The sequence below is a fragment of the Embiotoca jacksoni genome, unplaced genomic scaffold (genome assembly GCF_022577435.1).
Source record: "Embiotoca jacksoni isolate LCO1_2020_lvr unplaced genomic scaffold, fEmbJac1.0.p SCAF_55, whole genome shotgun sequence".
In the NCBI taxonomy this organism is placed as follows: domain Eukaryota; kingdom Metazoa; phylum Chordata; class Actinopteri; family Embiotocidae; genus Embiotoca; species Embiotoca jacksoni.
Genome location: NW_027185409.1, coordinates 1,602,335 through 1,624,804, shown reverse-complemented (window position 1 = coordinate 1,624,804; position 22,470 = coordinate 1,602,335). Strand labels below are relative to the sequence as shown.

The following is a 22,470-nucleotide window of genomic DNA, read 5'->3' as shown; positions in this document are numbered from 1 at the left end:
AGCTCCGCCCCGCCGTTGTAGCTCCGCCCCACTGTTGTAGCTCCGCCCCCTGCCCTGTCTCCGTCACGTACTGGGCCGCAGTTTGGCGGCAGATTAGTGCCCATAGAGCGCTGGAGCTCTGGAGTATGGCGGATAATCAGTGCCAACAATGAGGTTATGTAAATGATAACCGTATTGTATGGAGGGTTATTAGTGCCCGAACAGCGCACCATCTTGTTACGTAAGCTGAAGGTGATCAGGTCTGACAGAATGGGACTATGAATGTCAGGAGGGAGATGAGTGACACTAATTATGGACAGCATCTTGGTCAAGTGAAATTGAAAATTAAAATGTTTATGATGAGACCGGACAGAAGCTATCTATGTTACGTAACCCATCGCTGCGCCTGCCTAAAATCGTGTCATAATATTTCAGGGAATTATCTAGAATAACAATATTGTAGAGGAGGTTTAAGAATACAGTATGAACCTGACAGTTTAAATATTTCAGTGTATTTTGGTCCAAAACTAACAGATGGAGCAAAATTAAATCACAATAAAAAAGCAGAAATGTGAATAAAGTTGGGTCTAAAATGTGGAACGTCATTTCCTCCCCAACCAAGACGCTTCCTATAAATGTATATTTCTCACCAGTCTGGCGAGCAGCACGAGACGAGACTGAAGCAGACGGACACAAACGAATCAACAACTGTTTATTATTTGCTCTTCATAAAAAGAACCGGTCCGCTGAGGCCCACAGGAGGACGCCATGCTGGGTTCAAAGACAAAACATGTGGCTGTGACTCCAGAGAGCGTTACAGGAAGCCAGAGGCGGGACGCAAACACGACCGTCCGCCCGCCCCCTCCTGAGGCTCCGCCCCCTCCCCGCACTTATTGCATCAACAACCTCTTTTCTGTTTCGTTTGACTGTAAGCATCATGTAGTGTGTTGTGTGTTTCTGTGGACAATAACACTCAAAAACCTGATGACATCTACTTCCTCTACGTCCCCCCCCCAAAAAATCGTCAGCTGACATCTCAGCTCTTCGGCAGTTTCTCAGCACTGAGCAGGGCCGGATTAACGCACCAAGAGGCCGGGGTAAAAAAATGCACTGTGGGGCCCCACCCACATCCCCACATCTCTGTATACCGAGTCTGTAACTTTGTAAAGAGCACGTTAGCATAGCATCAAGTCTGGAAGCTGGGAAGCAGCTGGTTCTTAGCATAAAACCTTGGGTACAAGGTGAAATGGCTCGCTTTAATTTAGCATGAAGCTTGGAAATGGTAAAACCGCTAGCTTAGCAGTAAGCATGAATGAGGGGGGGGGGGGTTAAAACCTTGCTTAGCATTATGCCTGGAAACAGCTAGTTTAGCTTAACATAATGCCTGAAGACAGCTAGCTTAGCTTAGCATTAAACCTAGAAACATCGGAAAAATGGATAGCTTAGCTTAATTTAACTTAAAGCATGGAAATGGGGGAAAACCGCTACCTTAGCATTAAGCATGGATACAGGGGGGTAAATATCTGGCTTAATTTAGCATAATGCCTGGAAACAGCTATCTTAGCTTAGCATAAAGCCTGGAAACAGCTAGCCTGGCTGTCCAAAGATAACAAAGTCCAACTGCCTGCATCTCCTTCGTGTTTATAATTTGTTGCGTCGGTGGATACATTAAACCCGGTTGTAATCCGGCCCTGTCTGCAGTTTTTTTTTTACCTGCTGATGAAGACTCGGGTCGATGAAGAACATCGACGCCCGTCAGAGATTATAAACCACGGCTGCAGCCGAAAGGTTGCAAGAGAACAAAACTGTGGTTTCTGTCCCGGTTTTGGACCTGAAGAACCGACATGTGGTCTGAAGAAAGCGTCGTGATAATTTAAACTTTTAACGGCGTTTCATCACTTTATACGTTCAAATTAAATCTGGAAAAATAGTTTCCTGTCGAGTCTTTAAAGATGTGATGACACGTTAAATTAAAGTGTTACGATGACCTCGTTTTTAATTAATCTGATTATAACGAGGTGATTAGAGGCTTCGTAAAAACCACAAGTCGGTCTGAACTTCCTCCCAAACATGTTTAAACTAACTTTAGTGCTTTAATGAAAGAAAGAAGTTTCACCAACAGACAGGAAACATGTTCGGTTCAGTTTATACAGAAGATTTTTAGGTCGTGTGCAACAAACTTGGGGAACAAAAATAAATCAAAGGGCCAATCAGAGCGGTCGACAAGAGTTCAAAGTGCAGCTCCGTCTGACCACCTTCAGTCAGGATTCATCTCGCCCGATTCCTTCGTAGCCTCGAACACGCAGCATGAATATTGCTAACCTACAATGCTACAGCCACAGCTAGCTCCGCTTTTATTTTCTAGATTTCTCTATTCGACATCACTTCCTGTAGCTTTTGCAGTCCCGCCGGACGTTTTAGTGGCTTTTTTTATTTTTTATTTGCTTTTATATATATATATATATAAAAGACGAATATGAAGTTTCGACCGGAGCGGAGATACGAACTTTAGAGCGGGATAGATTAGGGTCCGACGTTTTTTTAACAAACGGCGTGAACGAGGAACGACGTCGGAGGAAAGTCACGTACGGAAGGCTTTAAATGCCCAAATTAAATCCAATTAAATAAAAAAAAAAAAAAAAAACAAGCTGCTTTTCTTTGTGTGAATTTAATGTGTCATAACTCAATTGATTACTATGAACCATATTTTTATTCCATTTTAACAAATTTTATAATCGTGACAGGAAAACACCTGAAATATAGTTTTTCACCGAGTTGTATTTTTGGCACATTTAGTGTTCCGTATTAATTCTGTTGTTATTTGCGTACTTTTTCTGTTGTTGGGGAGACTCTTTAAACTTCTAATATGAGTCGTGATAATTTCACACATGAAAAGAAAAGAAAAAATAAACATGCGTTTATGGTTCTTATAATTCTTTTTTTTTTTTTTTTACATGATTTGTTTTAACTTCAGCATTTTGTGTCTTCCGTGTGTACCGTGCTCAGATTCAGGTGGTGGTTCCTCGTGTTGCAGCTGCCACAAAAAAAAAACAAACACAGAAGAGGTGAAAGCGGAAAAAAACCCCAAAAGCTAACGCCGCTAACAGGAAGCTAACGCCGACGGAAGAAAACGAGGTCGTAGGTGAGACGTGAACGTGAGCGACGGAACAGAACGCCTCCATGAACAGTAGAAAAATACACGTTAGAAAGGTGGCTGAGACTCCGCCCACATCCCCAGGTAAAGCTACGTCGGCGACGACGGGCCGACAAACTGTGATGGGAACGGGTGGAGGGGGGGAGGAGGGGTGGAAGGGGGAGGAGCTCTGGGCAGGAAATCAAAAACATCGTACACGGAGAGTTTCAGCCACCTGGAAATCATTCGTACAGAATCTGGACTTTTCTGATGAACTGCGCCGTCGCCTCCGACAGATGTGGAAAGTTACGTTGCGTCCGAGCAGCTCGACCCCCCCAGTGCTGGTGACAAATATACAACTAGTAGACAATCTTCATTATTTTAGTCGACAAAATAGCAACCAGAACTATCGGTTTCCCCCCCGGCAGCGTGAAGAAGATCCACCTGTGAGCAGACTCCTCCTCCTCCCGGCAGGACTACGCCGCCGCTTTATTGTCCTTCTGCAAGAGAACCCAAAAAAATAACAACGTTATTATGAAGCGCTTTTAAATCTGTTATTCTCTTTAATTCACCTAAAATACAACAACTGATCGGACGCGATCGATGCAGGAAGTTTGTTGAGAAAACTAAATAAAATTCCGGGAAAATGTTTCGAAATAAAACATCCATGTGCAAACTCCCTTTCGTAAAAAAAACAAAAAAATGAAAACGTCACGACATCACCTGCCGCCACGGCGTTTTTAATTTGGACATGAAATGATTTCTCCTCCTGCTACAGACACCGTATGTGAAATAGTTACACAATAAATAAATAAGAGGATTCATAAAACACAGCAGGCTGCAGCACAAAGTAGGAAATGACAATAAACACAAAAAGAACAGAAGACAAAAATCAAGGAAACATGTCCTCAGCCCCGCCCCCTCTCCTCACCCTGTATGCCGATAGGTCGGCGAACTCCCGGCCGGCCTGGTTTCCTCTGTACCCTCCCCTGAAGCCACCGCCTCCCTGCGGGGGGGCCGAAGGACCCTCGGCTGGCCGGACGACCCCGACCACCTCGGAAGCCCATCCCGCCGCGGCCACGGTAACCGCCGCGGCCTCGGCCCTGACGCAGAGGGATGCCGAAGGTCTCGGCGTTCATTCTCCTCTCCTCCGCCCAGGTCTGCCTCCGCTCCCTGCAGGAAGGTGGGAGGAGTCACAGCTCATTACATATTCATAACATGTGACCGCGACAAGCTCGGTAATCCCACGTAATCTGGTTAAAGTCTTATTTCCTCCGTCGGCTGCAGCATGAATGAAGCAGGAACCAATACTTCTAATATTTTTTATATGTTCCGTTAAATCATCTGAATTTATTTTACACTTGTTTACGTTCATTCTGACGTTCATCAGACCTGTATGACGCTGCTGCAATGATGACGGCTGGCTGACTGACTGACAGATTGATTGATTGATTGATTAAAAACAGCTTTCCTTTGAGACTCACCGAGGGAAAATGGACCCTCCGGACTTCTCGATGGCTTTCCTGGGAGACAGAAAACGGTCGTCACGGCAACGGTTAGAGATAAAGCGGTGTTTCGAGACGGGCGGGAGACGAGCAGGTGCGAGCGTACCTGGTGTCGTCGCAGGAGATGTTGTCGAAGAAGGACTTGGACTTGTCGTAGTAGCAGTTGGGTCCGAGCGGGTCGCCCTCCTCGTCGGCGTTGCCTTCGCTGTTCTGAGTCTCCACGCCGGAGTCGCCTTTGTCCTCCCCGTTCAACGCCTTCTCCGCCTTCTCCGGCTTCTCGCTCTTCTCGTCTGTGGGACGACACGACGACACACCGTCATCAACAACAACAATAACAAATAACAATAAAGTATTAAGAATATAAGAATAAGAATAACAACAAAGCCTTTTCACTGATCATCATCCTCTTCATCCTCACTAGCACCATCATCATCACCACCACCATCATCATCATCACCACCACCATCATCATCATCATCACCACCATCCTCCTCCTCCTCTTCATCAGTTACCTTTCAGCTTCAGCTTGCTCTGAAACTCCCGGTCTATCTCCTCCTTGTTGAACTGAGCGTTGGCGCTCTCGAAGTCGAAGTCTTTCTCAAACTTCATCGGTCCGTCTCGCCGTACGTTGAAGCGGCCGCGGCCGCGGTGACCACCCCCCCGACCTCGGCGGTTCACCGGAGCACCGGCAGCTACTGAAAGAGAGAGAGATGTTAGCCGTCAGGATGAAGAGGAAGATGTAGACAGGAAGCACTTGTGAGAACGACGACGACCCCCCCCCCCCCCCCACACACACACAGTCTCACCCCTCCTCATGTCCATGCCGTCCTGGTGCTGCACCCTCTGGCTGCTCAGGCCGGCGGAGGCAGCGGGGGCCGTGCGACCGTGGGCGGGGCTTCTGCGCCCCAGGCCGGGGGCCGGAGCCGTGGAGGCGGAGGCCGGGGCCGACGGGGCGCTCTGGATCACCTGCTCCAGGGTTGGGCTCTTACGCAGGGGGTCCAGGCTGGGACTGCTGCGGCCTGGAGACACCCGGGACACAGAGGGACAGAGAGGGACGTGAGACAGAGACACCGATCAGACGTGATCACTCAGAATTGGATGAACGCTGCTCTTCGCATCAGGAAGTCCTCAGACGGTACCGTGAGCCGGTGTGAGTGTGTGTCAGACCTCGTTGATCACATGGATCAGAACATGCAGGTTAGGGTTACTGGACCAAACAAACACACGTTGCGGTCAGTTCAGCGCAGACCAACACACTCCCTCCTTCAAACACACCCGGGAGTCCCCGTTTACCTTCGGTGACCCGGTTCCCTCGGGACCGCGGGTCGGCGGGGACAGCAGAGCCCATCAGGCTCGAGGCCGCGCTGGTGTCGCTCACCAAGGAGGCCAGCGACCGTCCTGTGTGGGAGAACATTAGCAACACTGAGGCACACATCACTCCGCAGCAGCCGTGCACCAGAACCAACACCAGAACCGACACCGCTGTAACCGAGCCTCAGCGGTGAGTTCACACCTTCAAAACTCAACGGTCTCCTCCATAAAAAACATCCTGTTTTATTCCCCGTCTTCATGTCAGGATTCACGCGGCCGCCGGGCCGGTGTTCGGACCGGCGGAGACTCGGTTCACTGTTCGGATCGGAGCGGTACCGCTACGCCATCTCACTTATACAGCAGCTGCACGAAAACAAGCGCTCCTCCAACGCAGAGCAGAACCAACCAGCAGGAAATCAAACCGGGATAAAGAGAATGAGACAGAAGTCACGTGTTTATAGATTGTTTTCAGAGTCATGTGGGTGTGAGGTCATGTGGGTCAGAGGTCATGTGGGTCAGAGGTCACGTGGGTGTGAGGGTCATGGGCTTCCAGACTCAATGTGCCGTCCGACATTAAAAAAAACTAAAAGACTGTTTGTTGTGTCTCCGTCTATCCAGAAGAAATAAGTGTTTAAGTTGGAGAACCAATCGTGAGAGAGAACCGACGCCACGTGACACAAAGAACCTGGAACAAAGCGGAACCGATCGTTTTGTGGAGGAGGAGGTGAAGGCCTCGACAGATTGAGTCGCACAACGCCGTGAGTCCATCACTCTTCCGTTTCTGTGGCATGTTTACATGGTTCAGAGCCACGGAGAGACCCTGAACCCTTGGATAACATGCCCAGGTGAGGCCACGCCCCCCTCACATGTTCAGTGGCGTGTTGGTACTTACCGACGCCAACGGGTCCAAACTGAGGCGACACCAGGGGGCTGCTGCTGAACTGGTTGTAGGCAGGAACAGGAGGCCGGTTGAAGAGGCCGTATGACCCGGCGGACTGGAACGGGGTGGGGGCGGAGCCAACGGCAGACGAGGAGCTGGAGCTCATGGACGACTGACGGGCAGAAGAAGAGAGGCGGAACAAAAAAAGAAGAGAAGAAGAGAGGCGGGAGGTCAGAGCCTGTAAACTGGGATCAGGAAACCCCCCCCCCCCCCTCCCACTCTGACATCACAGCCACCTCTCTGTGATTTGTCAGCAGTGTGGATGTGTAGAAAGCAGGCGGGAGTTTTGAAGCCCTCCCACCTCGGCGTACCTGGACGATGGCGGGGTCCTGGGGAAGAGAGCATGTCGGTTTGGGCGGCTCGCACACGGTCAGGTCCTTGATGTCGCTGCCTCTGAAGATGATGTACTCGAAGGTGTCGTCTCGAGGCGGGATGGGTCGGTCGGTGGGCCGGTCCTCGGTGCCGAAGGAGCGGACTGGCAGGAGGAAGACGGCGGGTCAGAGTCACACAACATGTCAGATTTCTTATGAGCTGTTTCTTTATTGTCAAAAGTCACAAAGGCATAATGGGAAACACTAATTTGTTTGTCCAATGACATCACTTCCTGTCATGTGACACGGCAGCGTATGTTTTTCAGGGAAAGTTCTAAAGAAACCAGAAAGTAGGAGGAGCTTCCTACGTCCATGGAAAGAAGAAGAACAGTGATGTGTTTAGTGGTTACTCGACCTCAGGTGTGATTACACCTGCAAGGACAGGTAGGTGGAACCCACACGGGGTCACCTGCTGTTCATCTGACTTTAAAAACAAGTGGTTTTGCTTTCTTTTTTTTAACCAACTAATCTTAAGCTACGTCTGCATGTGAGGCGTTCAGGGAACATCCGTGAACCGTGAGCTGCAGAAAATAAGACGTTACGCCCTCACAATAAATGAACGTCCACAGGTACAAGCCTCCACCTGTGGGAACCCTGACACGTCATGTGTGATTAAACCTCATTCTATGCAAAACACACCTGACTTGTTTCACCTGCGATGCCCCCTGACGTCACACCGTCCTGTACACGTGGGCTGCAGACGCACAGATTGGCGTTTACCGCCAGAATCTGTCGGACGGCCCCGTCAACAGGTGAAGATGACGTCAGACAACAGCAGGTTATTTTTGTGCGTCACTGCGCAGCTGCAGTCAAGTTAGCCCGCCTGCTAACGTTAGCGCGTTAAAAAGCTACCGTCCGCTGTTAAGGTTGACAACAACAACAACAACAACAACAGCATTCGTCAGATTATTTGCACCCGTTCGGTCCGTGAGATTGAAACGTCCGCCCCCGCCGAGTGAGCTTTGTTATCGGGGTGTTTTCGCATGCAGCGCCCTGATGTAAACCCCCAGCGGGTGGTGGCTAACGCTAGCAGGCTAACGTGACGTGATTAATGAGTCCGAGCCGAAGACCCGCCTCGGACTCCGTCTTCTGTTCAATGACCGTGAACGACAAAACCGGGGCCGTTAACGGAGCAGCTGACCTTTGGCCAGCGCCACGGTGGAGTTCTCCGTGTCGATGGTGTACAGGATCCCCTCGTAGCGGATCTCGGCCTTCGAAATCAGGCTGATTTTGCTGCCGAGGTACGGCGTCCCGCCGCTCATGGTGGCTGCTTCTTCTCGGCGCTGCTGACAGGGAAGAGAACAGTCGGTGTGTCCGGGCCGTGTGGGCAGCAGAACCGGTTCTACAGAGACTCTCTGCGGTTTGTTTCTGTCCGCCGACCTCGCGGGTTCTCTGCAGCTACAACATGGCTACCTCCTCCTCCATCGAATGGATCTGCGCGCGGGGGCTAACGAGATTTCAGAACATCGCGAGACTTCTTTACGCCGTGAACTGTAGATCTACCACAGAGTAGAAGAGCACACACAACAGCAAAGATGGAGGAAGCGGCGCTGTTGGTTTGGAGGATGTTTGGGCTGTTAGAAATGTTCTCGCAGTCCCTCAAAAGTTTAGAAAATGACAAAGATATCATGTGAAAGATATAAAACGGGTCAAAGAAGAGCTCCGTTAGGAAATCTGTGACGTGTCTCAGAGTTCGGACTGATTTATTTGAGCCTTTTACCTTCATGTTGATTTGTTGAACGTCATTGTGCTGCACTGACAGGTGTTTCTGTTTGTTTGGCCAACATATTTAAATCTGTTTGGACCAACAGAAACACCTTCGAGCATAAAATAAAATCAATAAAGTTCAAATAAACTTCGTGTCTGCATCAAGTTAATAATTCAATTCAAACCACGGAATAAAACCAGAGGACCTGTCAGTCAATCACACTTTGAATGAATTATCAAACACGCTATATGTTGTCGTTTTGTGACGTATGACCTCATGTCACGTGACTGTGACGCAGGTGAAGGAGGTGGACGTTAAAGTTGTTTATATGTTGGTCCTGGATTCACCTGCATCACACCTGTACGTAAAGAACGTGGCGCCTCAGCGTCGCAGAGAAAATCTGTTTCTTCTATTTCTGTGCTGGAAAACAAACCGGATCCTCCGCGCATGCGTACATTCTAAAATACGATTTGCACAACGGTCTAACATCAAAGATGGCGGGAGCCTCCGACCCACTGGAGGACATGCTCTTCAATGAGGTGGACGAGAAGGCGGTCAGCGACCTCGTCGGCTCCCTGGAATCTCAGCTGGGCGACCGAAAGCCTCCCGCTGCTTCATATTCCGACGGGAAACCGGAGGCAGCTGCGGCCGCCGCCGGCCACTTCTCAGGGAAAGTGCGCGATCAAGTGGGGTCCGCGGAGCAGCCGCAACAAGGGCATCCAGGAGCGGGGTTAACCCCGGAACCCGGCGCGATCGAGCCGCTCTCCGGCAGAACCCGCACCTCCTCTACCTCCGCTGCCGCCGCCGGGGCCGCAGGCACCGCCGGAGCCAGCCTACAAGCAGTTGGAGCGTCTCCCCCGGCTGCCTCCCCCGGACCGGGACCCGTAACTTCGACCGCTCAGCCCGCCGCTGCCGCTAGCTTCCAGCGGGCGGCTGTCCTGGGTCCGAGCGCGGCTCCCGGCGTCCCCCCGGCGGAGGCGTCCCGGACCTCCTCTCCCGGGTCACTCGGTGTGAACGGCAGTACCGGAGCCGGGAAGTTGGTGAACTCGCCCGCCGTCCCTCCGCCCGCCGGGGCCGGCTCCGTGATCAGCGCAGTCAGCGGCTCCGCGGCTCCACAGCCCGGCTTCCCCGTACCTCAGTCCTCGGTGGGCTCTCCCGCTGCGGGCCTGCAGAGGCACCCCAGCCCGGTGACCGGCGTCGCCCTAAACGGGGTGGACCCTAAGGGCGCCCCCACCCCCGCCGCCTCCACCTCTCAGGTCATGAACCACAGCAACCCTCTGCTGCACACCAAGATGCTGGCACCCAGCCAGCCCGCGACCGGCAGCTCCGTCATCCTGACCAGCACCCCCCCTCCGGCTGCCGCCCAGTCGCCCATCAGCCAGACCCAGACGGGGACCAGCACGCCGGCAGCCGTCAGCCTGAAACCCACCGTGAACGGGGTGGCGGTGGTGAGGCCAGCGGGAGCCCCCGTGGTGGCCCCCACCATCCAGCAGCAGAGACCCACCGGGCTGGTGGTCGGCTCCACCCGGGCCGCAGCCCCGCAGCCGGCGCTGGCCGTCCGGCCCCAGCAGCAGACCACCATCCAGCTGCCGCCCGGTTTCACCATGCCTGCAGGTGAGACAACAGCTGCTGGGTCACCTGATGAGGTCACCTGATGAGGTCACCTGAAGCTTTAGGTCTGAGGATGCTCTGAGCTGATCGATGATGTGATCGATTGACGGGTTGATTGATGGCTTTTTAGGAGCTGATCAGGTTGTTGATTAATCGTTTAATTTTCGACACACAGAAGCCGAAAAGAAACAAACTTCTCGCTCTGAGTTTGAAAAATGACTGAAATGATCGATCGATTATCAAAACAGCTGCTGATTGATTTTCTTCCTTCTGATTGGCCGATTGATCATCGATCTGTCCTGCAGCCTTTATCAGAAGTTCTGATGAGAATCTTCATGTTCCAGCAGCAGATGTTCTGACGATCAGTGTTTCAGTTCCACGTGGTTCTGCAGAATGACGACCTCCTCCTCTTCCCTCAGGTATGGTTCTGGTCCGGACGGAGACGGGTCAGCTGGTCATGGTCCCCCAGCAGGTCCTGGCTCAGGCTCAGGCGAAGACGCAGCAGGGTCAGACTGTGGCCAACATCACGCAGAGACCGGCGACGCCGACGGCTGGGGCCACCATCCGGGTCACCACCGCCACCACGGTAGGTTCGGTACCAGCACGGGTCTGGGAGCAGAACCTGACTGCAGGTCCTGAATCTTCCTCCCTCATCGACTCGGAACCAGAGTCCATTCAGAAAACACCTAATTTAACAAGTTATTCAAGTGTTCACTGCTTCACTCCCCCAAGTTATGTTTAAACTTTTAAACTTCAGACTGTTGCTGCTCACAACGATGACGATGATGATGATGATGATGATGCTGCTGCTGTTGCGTCATGTCGTCTGTTTGCCCTCTATCTCCTCTGCAGGCTCCCATCACCCATCAGACCGTCCGCCTGGCCTCCCCCTCTCAGACCAGAATGGTTCAGTCCACCTCCACTGTACAGGTGAGTGTCTGTCTCCGCCTCTGAGTCCAGCTCGACCGTGTGTAAACAAAACAACAACAACAACAATAATGATGGTGGGTATGAGATGGATTATTGCTCGGTACCTGTTGTTTCCAGAAGGCGCTGGGCGTGGCCCCCGGCGGTGCCTCCGTGAAGATGGCGGCTCCTCAGAAGGCTCCGACGGTGATCACGGCGGGGGGGGTGCCCGGAGCCAAGCCCGCCGGCGTGCCGTCTGCCCCCATGGCCGGCGCCTCGCCCGCTACAGCGCCCGCCGGCCGAGTCACCGTGGTGTCCCAGGTGGGTCCGGGTCCACGCAGACCGTGAGCGCACTCTGAACATTCCGTGTTCTCACACGTGTGTTCGTCCTGACAGGAAATGCAGGAGAACGTGAAGAAGTGCAAGAACTTCCTCGCCACGCTCATCAAGCTGGCGTCCCACAACTCGCCCTCCCCCGACACCTCCAAGAATGTCAAGGCCCTGGTGCAGGACCTGCTCGTAAGCTCCGCCCCCTGACACGTCTGTGTTCTTGTGTTCGCCTGATAGCATGTTTGTTTGTTTGTTTGTTCACATTTGATGGTTTGATTGTTTGGTGTGTTTGTTTGTTTGTTGACATGTTGGTGTGTTTGTTGCTATGTTTGTTTGTTCACGTGTTTGTTTGTTTGTTTGTTGACATGTTTTGTTTGTTCCTGTGTTCAGGATGCAAAGATTGAGCCTGAGGAGTTCACCACTCGGCTGCAGGCTGAACTGAAGTCCTCCCCACAACCCTACCTCATCCCCTTCCTCAAGGTACCGCTCACACACACACACACACACACACACACACACACACACACACACTACTACAGTAATACTAGTACTACAGTAATACTAGTACTACTACTGATGACTACTACAGCATACTGGTACTGTTTCCGTAGTTACTACAGTAACTGCAGCGACATTAAAGCCGTGTTTCCGTTCCGTGATGCGTCTCCACAGAAAAGCCTTCCCGCTCTCCGTCAGTCGCTGCTCAGCAGTCAGCAGTCTCTGGTGACCGCCCCCCCTAGCACCTCTGCCCCCCCCCTGGCCGCCCCCGGCTCCGTCACCGCCACCGCCATCAGACCGCGGCTTCCCATCAGCCCGGCCGGCGGCGCCGTCCGCCTCAACGCTCCAATCAGCAACACAACAGCTCTGGTAGGATCAGCTGGAGGCTGATGATGATGATGTTGTTGATGAGGAGGAGGATGATGATGAAGATGTGTCTCTCCTCCAGGCTCTGGGCAGACCAGGAGTCCAGACTGTGCAGACTCGTAGTCCTGTTGTCATTGGTCAGACGCTCAGAGCTCAAGGTGAGTCCAAACATCAGCAGGTGTTCTTCATCACCAGGTGATCATCATGAAATCGGGTCGGTTTTGAACACTTGTGGTAAGGACACGCCCACTGCCCAGGTGTGTGTCCGTGTTGCGTTCAGGTGCTGCGTCTCTCACGTGACATTGAGAGCCTGAAAGAAACAACTGTCGACAGTGCTGTTAGGAGCTGCTGCTGCTCCCCTCCACCACCAGGTGGCAGTCATCGTCTCCGCTGTTCAACCCGTGTTCAACCTTCTTCTCCTCCTCCAGGTGCGTTCGTCAGAGGACCGACAACCATCGCAGGAAAAAGTCCCATGAACCTCACAGCTCAGGCCAATCAGAAGAAACTCAGTGACCCAGGGGGCGGGACGTTCAGGTCAGTTCACAGGTGTTCCTGAACGCCTCAGGGGTCAAGGGTCACAGGGGCCCTGCAGTTAAAGCTGTAAACAGATCAATCAGAGACGAACTGATAATCAGAGAATCCGCCGAATACATCAGAATAAAAAAACTATTAATTGTGTGGTTCTTGATATTATTAAATAACGAGCAGCGAGTCTGCGTCTCTGACAGGAAGTGATGTCATCGCCTGTGTGATGATGTAATAATAATGACGCGTGCTCTGCTTTGTCCCCGCCCTCCACAGAGACGACGATGACATCAATGACGTGGCGTCGATGGCCGGCGTCAACCTCAACGAGGAAAACGCTCGTATCCTAGCAACCAGCTCGGAGCTCGTCGGCACGAAGATCCGCTCCTGCAAAGACGAGTCGTTCCTGCCGCCCGGCCTGCTGCACCGCCGCATCCTGGAGACGGGTACCTGACTGTCGGGGGCGGGGCTGGGGTGGAGGCGGGGCTGTAGGAGGTGGAGGAGGGGCAACACTGTTTGGGGGCGGGGCTTCAGTGGGTCTGCAGCTCTCTGAAGGTGAACAGGAACTGAACGTCCTCTCTCGTCTGCAGCCAAGAAGCTCGGGGTGACCGAGGTGCCGCTGGACGTGGTGAACTTCGTGTCCCACGCCACCCAGTCCAGACTGCGCTCCCTGCTGGAGACGGTTTCAGCCGTCGCTCAGCACCGCTCCGACGGAGGGAAGGTAAGAACACACACACACACACACACACACACACACACACACACACACACACACACAGGAAATTACTCTGCTCTTATTGTGAAGGGAATTGTTTGTAGCTCCAGGGATGAACTTCCTGTCATCTGTCCACTGAATTAAACTGATCTTTAAATCAGCTGATTTTTGAATGGAGTTTGGTCCTTTTTAGATGGAGAAATGCTGAGGTGTGTTGTTGTTTTGTTTTCACCCCCCAGGATGAAGAGCACTACGAACAGTCGTCGGATGTCCGCTCTCAGCTTCGTTTCTTCGAGCAGTTGGAGCGGATGGAGAAACAGAGGAAAGACGAGCAGGAGAGAGAGATCCTGCTGAAGGCCGCCAAGGTACGGACAGAGGAGCACTTCCTGTTTCACACACCTCCCAGAGGTCAAAGGTCGTCTGACGCGCGTGTGTGTGTGTGTGTGTGTGTGTGTGTGTGGTTATTTTTATTCCAGAGTCGCGCCCGACAGGAAGACCCTGAACAGGCCCGTCTGAAGCAGAAGGCTAAAGAGGTACGAGAGTCTTCCTCAGAGACGAAGGCCGTCCTGTTGTCATGGAAACACTACTGATGTACTAGAAGGATGAGACTGTGTCCATCTGTCCTGCCGGGGGGGGCGGACACGTGTCTCTGATGTTGACGTCAGCTGTCCTTCCTCTCCACAGATGCAGCAGCAGGAGCTCGCTCAGATGCGGCAGCGAGACGCCAACCTTACGGCGCTCGCCGCCATCGGGCCGCGCAAGAAACGCAAGATGGACTCTCCGGGGGGCGGAGCCACGTCGGGCAACGAGGTACAAAACCCAGAGAGACTTGGGGGGGTTCAGAGAGCAGCCAGCAGGGGGCAGCACAGAGCTGTGTGTGTAATCCAGTGTGAGTGAAGGGGGTCACCGTTGGCCCGGGGCTCTGTGGTGGGTGTAACCCCCTCACCCCCTCCCCCTCCCCTCAGGGCAGCCACAGATTTCATCTCTGCAGAAATGAGTTTGAGGCAAAGTGAGTGTGTGTGTGTGTGTGTGTGTGTGTTCATGGCCTGGGGGGTGGGGGCGGGGGATGTCTGGTTTGTGTTAGTCTCTGCCCCCTCCCCAGCAGTCCCAGACAAAGACAGGGACCCTTTGGGGGGGTGGAGGCAGGTGTTGACAGATACAGAGCAGCTGGCAGCATCAAGCCTTGTGGATCTGTGTGTGTGTGTAGGTAGGTGGGGGGGGTGTAGCTTTAAAACAGCTGATAGAAACACACCTGATGACATCATCACCTGTTCAGGTAAGCTGCCACCAGGTGGAGGTTCCTCAGGGCTCTGCTCAGGTTCTGACACCTGATCAGGTCTGCAGTCTGGAGCTGAGGAACACCAAGTCAGTCAGCCTGGAAGTTTCCAGTTCAAACTGGTCTGAGGTCAGGTTGAAGGAGCAGTACCTCCTCATGAGGAGAGGATCTGCAGCGGTTTTGCTTCTCTTCCTGTTCCTTTTCTTCATCTACTGTTTAATAAGTGCTGACTTCCTTTCTGCCCTCCCCCCCTCCCCTCTCCTCCCCTCCCTCAGGTGGCTTCAGGCTCGGGCTCAGGCTCCGCCTCCTCCGCCTCCCCCCGCCAGCAGCTCCGTCAGCGGATCACAAGAGTTAACCTCAGGGACTTCATCTTCTGTCTGGAGCAGGACCGCAGCACGGCGCGCTCCCTCCTGCTCTACAAGGCGCTGCTGAAGTGAGGCGGCGCCCCCTGCAGGCCGCCACCTGGACTACACGCTCCCATCCTGGTCCTCCTCAGTCCTCCACCCGAAACCTCCGCCTCCGTCTTCACCGGGACATCTCGCCGTCGGGTCATCCGGCTCCGGACGTCACGTCTGTTCTCGTTCCTCTCAGGACGCCGCGGTGTGTTCGTTACTGAGCGCGCTCAGAGCGTCGGGTCGGCTCGGCCTCAGACGCTTCGAAGGTCGGGGAACGTCATCTTACTGTGTGTGTGTGTGAGAGAGAGAGAGAGAGAGAGAGAGAGAGACTGTGTGTGTGTGGCAGCATCCTCCTCCTCTTCCTCCTCTTCCTCCTCCTGAATATCGACTGTCGTGTCTCAGAAAGAGTTCCGTTTTTACTTCGAAGGTTTTTAACGCTTTAAACGTCTTTTTCCCGCCTTCGGTTTGTAAAGCGGCGCCGAGCCGGACGAACTGTCGGCGTCCACGTCGAGTCCCGTCTGTTGGAAGGACACAATTTTTTGCGACTATTTATATTTCCTACATTCTGTATTAAAATCTGACGCATTTCAGGCAATGCAGTTTTACAGTCGTTTGTACCTTTGCAAAAAAATGAAATAAAGAAAATGAAGAAGTCTTTGTGTTTGTTGTGATCAGAAGATGATCGGAAGAGTTTTTAAACTGTTTATCTGTACAAATGAAAATGTGACACAAAGTGAACAAATGTGTTAAATATTCAGTTTGAAAACAGCAGTTTTATAAAAAAAAAGAATTAAATTACAAAAAAAAAACCCAGCTTGGACATCAGGAGGCTCAACGCTAATATTTACACCCGAGACCACGTCACACGGACTCAGACTGAAGCTGCAGCCAGTCCGGGGTCTCCGGGGTGTCCAGGGGGTCTCCGGGGTGTCCAGGGGGTCTCCGGGGTGTCCAGGGGGTCTCCGGGGTGTCTCTGGGGTGTCCAGGGTCTGATCTGAGCTGTCTGCAGGATGTGACACAAACAGTCTGCTGGTGGGTTTTAATTTTTAGTCCAGAGGTTCCTGTTTGATCCGGATCGGGGTGGTGCTGGTGGACCCGCCGTGCCGCAGGTCTCGACACAGGACGTACTCACTGAACTGGGACGAGTCGACGCCCCCGCCGCACGACGCCTTCATGCTGAAGCCCTTCTGGAAGAGACGTTCGAGGACCTGCAGGGACGGATGGACAACTTAGTTTCGGATTTATTTGTTTTGTTTGAATATTTGTTGCAGTTCAACTTTTACTTTGATGATTGAATCACAATTTTATAAAATGAAGTAAAAACACCAAAAACTTGTTTATAGAGACAAAATCTAAAAGTTTCACACACGATGTTGTCGCATGTACCGGCCCTTTAAATGCGGCGGCGGCGGCGACGACCTCACCTGCACCGAGTTCAGCCGGCAGTATCCGTTGAGCGGGAAGCGGATCACGTGAGTCGGGTCCTGGTTCCAGCCGGCGTTCACAGAGTTACACATGACGTCTCCGGTCTCGGGGAAGATCTCCTCGATCAGAACCTTCTCCCCGCTCAGCGCGATCCTCTCGCCCAGATCGGGCGTCACTCGGACCACCAGGCACTCGCAGGGCGCCGCCCCCCGCCGGGCCTCACGCTCCGCCTGCCAGCGCTCCAGCTCCCGCACCATTGGGGTCAGCTGGTAGAACCGGGCCTCCTCGTACAGCTGCGGGAACTCCTGCGGAGGAGACGGTTACTGTTAGTGAAGCACCAGACTTGTCTTCATCAGTCATCTTCATCATGACATCAAACAGCAGCTGTTTGTTCCTCTGAATCATCTTTCTGTTGTTTTTAGTCGTACTTTTACTCGAGCAGCTTCTGCTGCTGCAACAGAGGTGGAGGCGTGTTATCTCCTCGCTGTCGGCCCGAAGCTTCCTGCTGTATCAACACACACACACACACACACACACACACACACACACACACACACACCCTGGAAGCGAGTATAGATGTGTTTTATAAATCGGGCTCGTGTCCGCGGGGCGTTTGAGTCATCCTGAGAAGAATAACACTCGCTATCTGCAGGCAGGACGAAGAGAGAGATTCAATATGCTGCAGCTGCACACACACACACACACACACACACACACACACACACACACACACACACACACACACACACACACACACACACCACAGTCATTTAGTAAAACACACTCGTCTGCGCTGCAGCCGGCGGCGCTGCGCTGATTAAAGTGTTCACAGTTAAAAGACTAACGAAGAGAACGAAGCTGGAAACAAGTCGGCTGTTTGAAATCCTTCTTTGTTTACGTGAGCTGTTCGTTACGGAAACAACTCAACATCCAAACGAAGAAACGTAGAAACCACCGACTGTAGAAACAACCTCAGACTGCAAAAACTACCTCTTACCGTAAAAACAACTTCAGACCGTAAAAACAACGTCAGACTGTAAAAACAACCTCAGACCGTAAAAACAACTTCAGACTGTAAAAACAACCTCAGACTGTAAAAACTACCTCTTACCGTAAAAACAACTTCAGACCGTAAAAACAACGTCAGACTGTAAAAACTACCTCATACTGTAAAAACTACCTCTTACCGTAAAAACAACTTCAGACCATAAAAACAACGTCAGACTGTAAAAACAACTTCAGACCGTAAAAACAACTTCAGACCGTAAAAACGTCAGACTGTAAAAACAACGTCAGACTGTAAAAACTACCTCAGACTGTAAAAACTACCTCTTACCGTAAAAACAACTTCAGACCATAAAAACAACGTCAGACTGTAAAAACAACTTCAGACCGTAAAAACAACTTCAGACCGTAAAAACGTCAGACTGTAAAAACAACGTCAGACTGTAAAAACAACCTCATACTGTAAAAACTACCTCTTACCGTAAAAACAACTTCAGACCGTAAAAACAACGTCAGACTGTAAAAACAACCTCAGACTGTAAAAACTACCTCAAGACTGTAAAAACAACGTCAGACTGTAAAAACTACCTCAAGACTGTAAAAACAACCTCAGACTGTAAAAACTACCTCTTACCGTAAAAACAACTTCAGACCGTAAAAACAACGTCAGACTGTAAAAACTACCTCATACTGTAAAAACTACCTCTTACCGTAAAAACAACTTCAGACCATAAAAACAACGTCAGACTGTAAAAACAACCTAACCTCATACCGTAAAAACAACCTCAGACCGTAAAAACAACTTCCAACTGTAAAAACAACCTCATACTGTAAAAAATAACCTGCAACTGTAAAAATAACCTGTGACTGTAAAAACAACCTCCGACTGTAAAAACAACCTCCGACTGTAAAAACAACCACAGACTGTAAAAACAACCTACGACTGTAAAAACATCCTCAGACTGAAAAAGCAACCTGCGACTGTAAAAACAACTTCCAACTGTAAAAACACCCTCCGACTGTAAAATTATTTTTTTTTAAATCCAACTGTAAAAACACGCTCAGACTGTAAAAACAACCTCAGACTGTAAAAACAACCTGCGACTGTAAAAACATCCTCAGACTGTAAAAACAACTTCCGACTGTAAAAACATCCTCCCGACTGTAAAAATAACCTTAGACTGTAAAAACAACCTACGACTGTAAAAACAACATCCGACTGTAAAAACAACCTCAGGGTATAAAAACATCCTCCGACCGTAGAAACTGTGGACCGTAGAAACTCTGGACCGTTAGCAGCGGTCTTACCTGGAAGTCGTCTGGCAGCAGCAGCTTGCAGGTGCGCAGGAAGCTGAGGATGTAGCGGAAGATGTCTCCGTCCCGGTCGATGAAGTAATGCTGCTTCAGGCTGTCCAACACGATGGGCTCAGTGCCGCTGAACAGACGTCCGATCCTGCAGACACCAACAGGACAAACTGATTCTACCGAGTCTCATTCATCAACCAGAAAACCTGCAAACAAGTCTAGTCGGCTGCAAATTCATATTTATGTTGACGAATGAACGTGAAAAATGTAAACTAATAAATTATGCATGTTTCCTTTATTGATCTAAACAAACAAACTGAAGGTGACGTCATTTCTATTTATAAACAAAACCTTTTATTTATAAACTTTTTACACTCAAACCAGATCCTCTAAGACTCGAACCGGATCCTCTAAGACTCGAACCGGATCCTTCACTGTGCAGGTCCTACATGGTGTCTCACCTGGACTCGGGGAACTTGGTGAGCGTCGCCAGGCTGCTGGTGTACATGTGCCCGCCCACGTCGATGTGCACGGGGGCGTTGGTCTTGGTGAGCTGGGCGGGCGACGGGATGCCCTGGGTAGTCATGGGCGACGCAGGTGAGCGGCTCAGGGACATCCTGGACATGCTCCGCCCCTCCTGCCACAGGTAACAACAGGTCAAAACGCACTCGTCGTCTGGTCCAGTTTATTTAAGAACCAGAACCGGCAGACAGACCGAGACGCTTCGGTATGCAGCTATAAAACAAATGTCAGTCTGAAGAAGCTGGAAACAGAAGTTGAATGAATGTGATTAAAACAAAACAAAAATCAGCAAGTGACTAAAAAGACAAGAAAAGAGGACCAAACGTAGAACCCTGAGGAACTCCGTCAACGACAAACCACACGGAGCGACATAAAAGGACCAAAACAGGCCCGATTTCACCAAATGGGTCACATTCAATAGACCTATAACAAATAAAAACTAGATAACATTACAAATTATCTGAATTTCAATGATTCAATGATGATTCCAGCACGTTCCAAAGAATGTACAGTTGACCAATCAGATCTCTGAGTCTGAACTACTTGTTGTATAATTGTTGTTGTGTTTTTTTGCAGCATTTCCACTTTATCTTTAAAGTTATTATTTCCATAATGAAACACAAACAAAAACACACAAACCGCCCGTTGGTACGAACGCATTAGATTTTCACTAATTAGCGTCACACACCCTGTAAATGTTGTGTGTAGTAGTATGTAGTACCAGTGTGTAGTTGTGTTTAGTAGTGTGTAGTATTGTGCAGTACCAGTGTGTAGTAGTATCAGAGTATTTGTACTCAGCTGTACTGTTGCTGCAGAATCAGTGAGCCCTCTCAGACTGAGATATTCATGGAGATGTAGAGGTTGGGTGTGTGTGTGGGGGGGAGGGGGGGCATGACCTGGGGGGGCCACACTGGATTAATGGCCCCCCCTCCCCACCCCCAACTGAACAGCAGGGCTTTGAAGCATGAAAGGTGAACAGGAGGCTGCAGACACACACCGCCCAGGGACAGAGAGACAGACAGAAGACAGAAAGGCAATATGCCTGTCTGTCTGTCTTCTCTTGTCCGTCACATTAAATTCAGCACGGACCGTTTGATTGACAGGTCAGTAAACCTGTCAATCACATTGGTTCCTGATGATGAAACTGTGCAGCAGGGACAATAACAATCACATCAAAACAGATTCAACCTCTGACCTCTAAATCAGGTCACGTGCATGAACACGTTATTGTGTGAGTTAACGTTAACGCACTGAAACGGAACCGGACGTCTGAGAAACCAGACCGGTTTCTGCGGGGACACCCGGTCCCGGTCTGTGCTGCTCTCACTTACCACGGAACGCCACTCGCCAGACTCCATTAAAAAATTTGAGCATTTAACGTGTCCACGCTAATCAGCAGGTTTTAAGAGTCGTCTCACTGTTTTAAGATATTATCTGAATAATGTGCGGCTGTTTGGTGAATTCCGGATCTGAAAAGTCATTAAAATACAATTTATTTAGAATATTATTCACTTTAAGGTCCGAGTCACAGAGGCCTAGCAGTAGGTAGAAGATGGCAGAACAACCGGCGGGCTAACAGGAAAAGTTCAGGTTTTGTCCAATAATATTCTGCTGTGGGACATTTCTTCAGCGCCGAATTTATGACGGCGTCCTATTATTGACAAACATGTCTTGTTTCGTTGTGTCGGAAACGAATTTATTGGTGAAACCGGCGCGGATTTAAAACCGACGTTCTTTCAATAGAGTTTGGCGTGAGGTTGTGAACGGCGAGTCGTCGACAGAATATGTCGGAATACCGAGTTTACGGTTTTAAATTGACCAACTTTGACCGTAAATCTGCCACCAAGCTGCAGGTGTGCGGTTCTCATGCCGGCGCGTGCTCACCTGAGAGGACACCGACACGGAAGACATGGAGAGCGGCGTCTGCGTGCTCCGTCCCGCGGCTTCAGGTCTCCGGATCCCGGCTGCTCGTCGGTCCTCGGTCCTCCGGTGTGTGAGAGGCAGGAGCAGCAGAAGAAAGAGGGCTGGGTGAGGGCTGTAGCCCGGGGCCCTTCAGACCCCCGGGGGCCCGGATTAGGTTACAGTAACGCGGGCGGTTTGCTCTCCTCTGTCAGAGGGAGGACGCGGATCCAGTCGGAGGGATGAAGGCTGATGAGGCGCAGTTTGCCCTCCTCCCGCAGACAAAGCGCAGTTTGCGGTGTGAATGTGCGGCCCTGCGCAGCCGCCCCCCTCCCCGACATTTCTTATATTTTACAACATCAAACATCCCTCCGGGGCTCCGGGGCCCGGTGACGTCTCCCGTCATGCATTATGCCCTCAGCAGCCCGCGGCCAAATGCGCCATTTCAATTACTGCGCACTGCGAGATGGAGATGTGCGCCGGGAGGCTGCGCACACACAGCCGCTCTCTGCTCCGCATCTCTCGGCTGAAGACGGAACACAGACCGGTTCCTCACAGCGAGACTCAGCCGAGCTGTGAGGAACCGGAACCGGAACCGGAGAGACGGAGAGACAGTCACCTCCAGCCAACACACACACACACACACACACACAGAGAGCGAGAGAGACACACACACACACACACAGAGACACACACATACACACACAGAAACACACACACACTCACACACACACACACACATACT

At 51.2% G+C, this 22,470-nt stretch overlaps 3 protein-coding genes across 4 annotated transcripts; 1 reads left to right on the top strand and 2 right to left on the bottom strand.

Moving 5' to 3' along the window:
* Window positions 1-678: 678 nt before the first annotated feature.
* On the bottom strand, window positions 679-8,697 carry lsm14aa (LSM14A mRNA processing body assembly factor a). Its single transcript, XM_069172829.1, is given in 11 exon segments — window positions 679-3,612; window positions 4,044-4,127; window positions 4,129-4,285; window positions 4,597-4,635; window positions 4,724-4,907; window positions 5,130-5,312; window positions 5,424-5,636; window positions 5,911-6,015; window positions 6,821-6,980; window positions 7,180-7,343; window positions 8,381-8,697. Coding segments are annotated over 11 exon segments (1,434 nt in total). The 5' UTR covers window positions 8,502-8,697; the 3' UTR covers window positions 679-3,588.
* Window positions 8,698-9,415: 718 nt separating this feature from the next.
* Window positions 9,416-16,223, top strand: LOC138212449 (transcription initiation factor TFIID subunit 4-like). 2 transcript variants are annotated; one of them, XM_069172827.1, is made up of 15 exons: window positions 9,416-10,561; window positions 10,978-11,144; window positions 11,411-11,488; window positions 11,609-11,785; window positions 11,861-11,983; window positions 12,185-12,274; window positions 12,467-12,661; window positions 12,741-12,816; window positions 13,087-13,192; window positions 13,460-13,629; window positions 13,774-13,904; window positions 14,138-14,263; window positions 14,375-14,431; window positions 14,583-14,708; window positions 15,450-16,223. In XM_069172827.1, exons 1-15 carry the CDS (start codon window positions 9,442-9,444, stop codon window positions 15,609-15,611), a joined length of 2,904 nt encoding a protein of 967 aa, XP_069028928.1. In that variant the 5' UTR covers window positions 9,416-9,441; the 3' UTR covers window positions 15,612-16,223. The 2 variants fall into 2 exon arrangements, with proteins under 2 accessions (XP_069028928.1, XP_069028927.1); XM_069172826.1 differs by having other exon boundaries at window positions 9,417-10,561; window positions 11,606-11,785.
* Window positions 16,218-22,361, bottom strand: LOC138212453 (BTB/POZ domain-containing protein kctd15-like). The gene is made up of 5 exons (XM_069172831.1): window positions 21,711-22,361; window positions 19,766-19,941; window positions 19,308-19,452; window positions 16,994-17,299; window positions 16,218-16,777 (listed from the first exon to the last, which is right to left on the bottom strand). The coding sequence occupies exons 1-5, from the start codon at window positions 21,735-21,737 to the stop codon at window positions 16,616-16,618; spliced, it is 816 nt and encodes a 271-aa protein (XP_069028932.1). The 5' UTR covers window positions 21,738-22,361; the 3' UTR covers window positions 16,218-16,615.
* Between the last annotated feature and the right edge of the window lie 109 nt (window positions 22,362-22,470).

Coding starts and splice junctions, on each gene's coding strand:
- LOC138212449 (XM_069172826.1), top strand. CDS start 9,442: ATGGCGGGAGCCTCCGACCCACTGGAGGACATGCTCTTCAATGAGGTG. Junction 11,489..11,605: donor AGTCCACCTCCACTGTACAG/GTGAGTGTCTGT, acceptor TGTTGTTTCCAG/AAGGCGCTGGGCGTGGCCCC. Junction 13,905..14,137: donor ACCGCTCCGACGGAGGGAAG/GTAAGAACACAC, acceptor TTCACCCCCCAG/GATGAAGAGCACTACGAACA.
- LOC138212453 (XM_069172831.1), bottom strand. CDS start 21,737: ATGTCTTCCGTGTCGGTGTCCTCTCAG. Junction 19,453..19,765: donor ACCAAGTTCCCCGAGTCCAG/GTGAGACACCAT, acceptor TGGTGTCTGCAG/GATCGGACGTCTGTTCAGCG. Junction 17,300..19,307: donor TGCTGCCAGACGACTTCCAG/GTAAGACCGCTG, acceptor TCTCCTCCGCAG/GAGTTCCCGCAGCTGTACGA.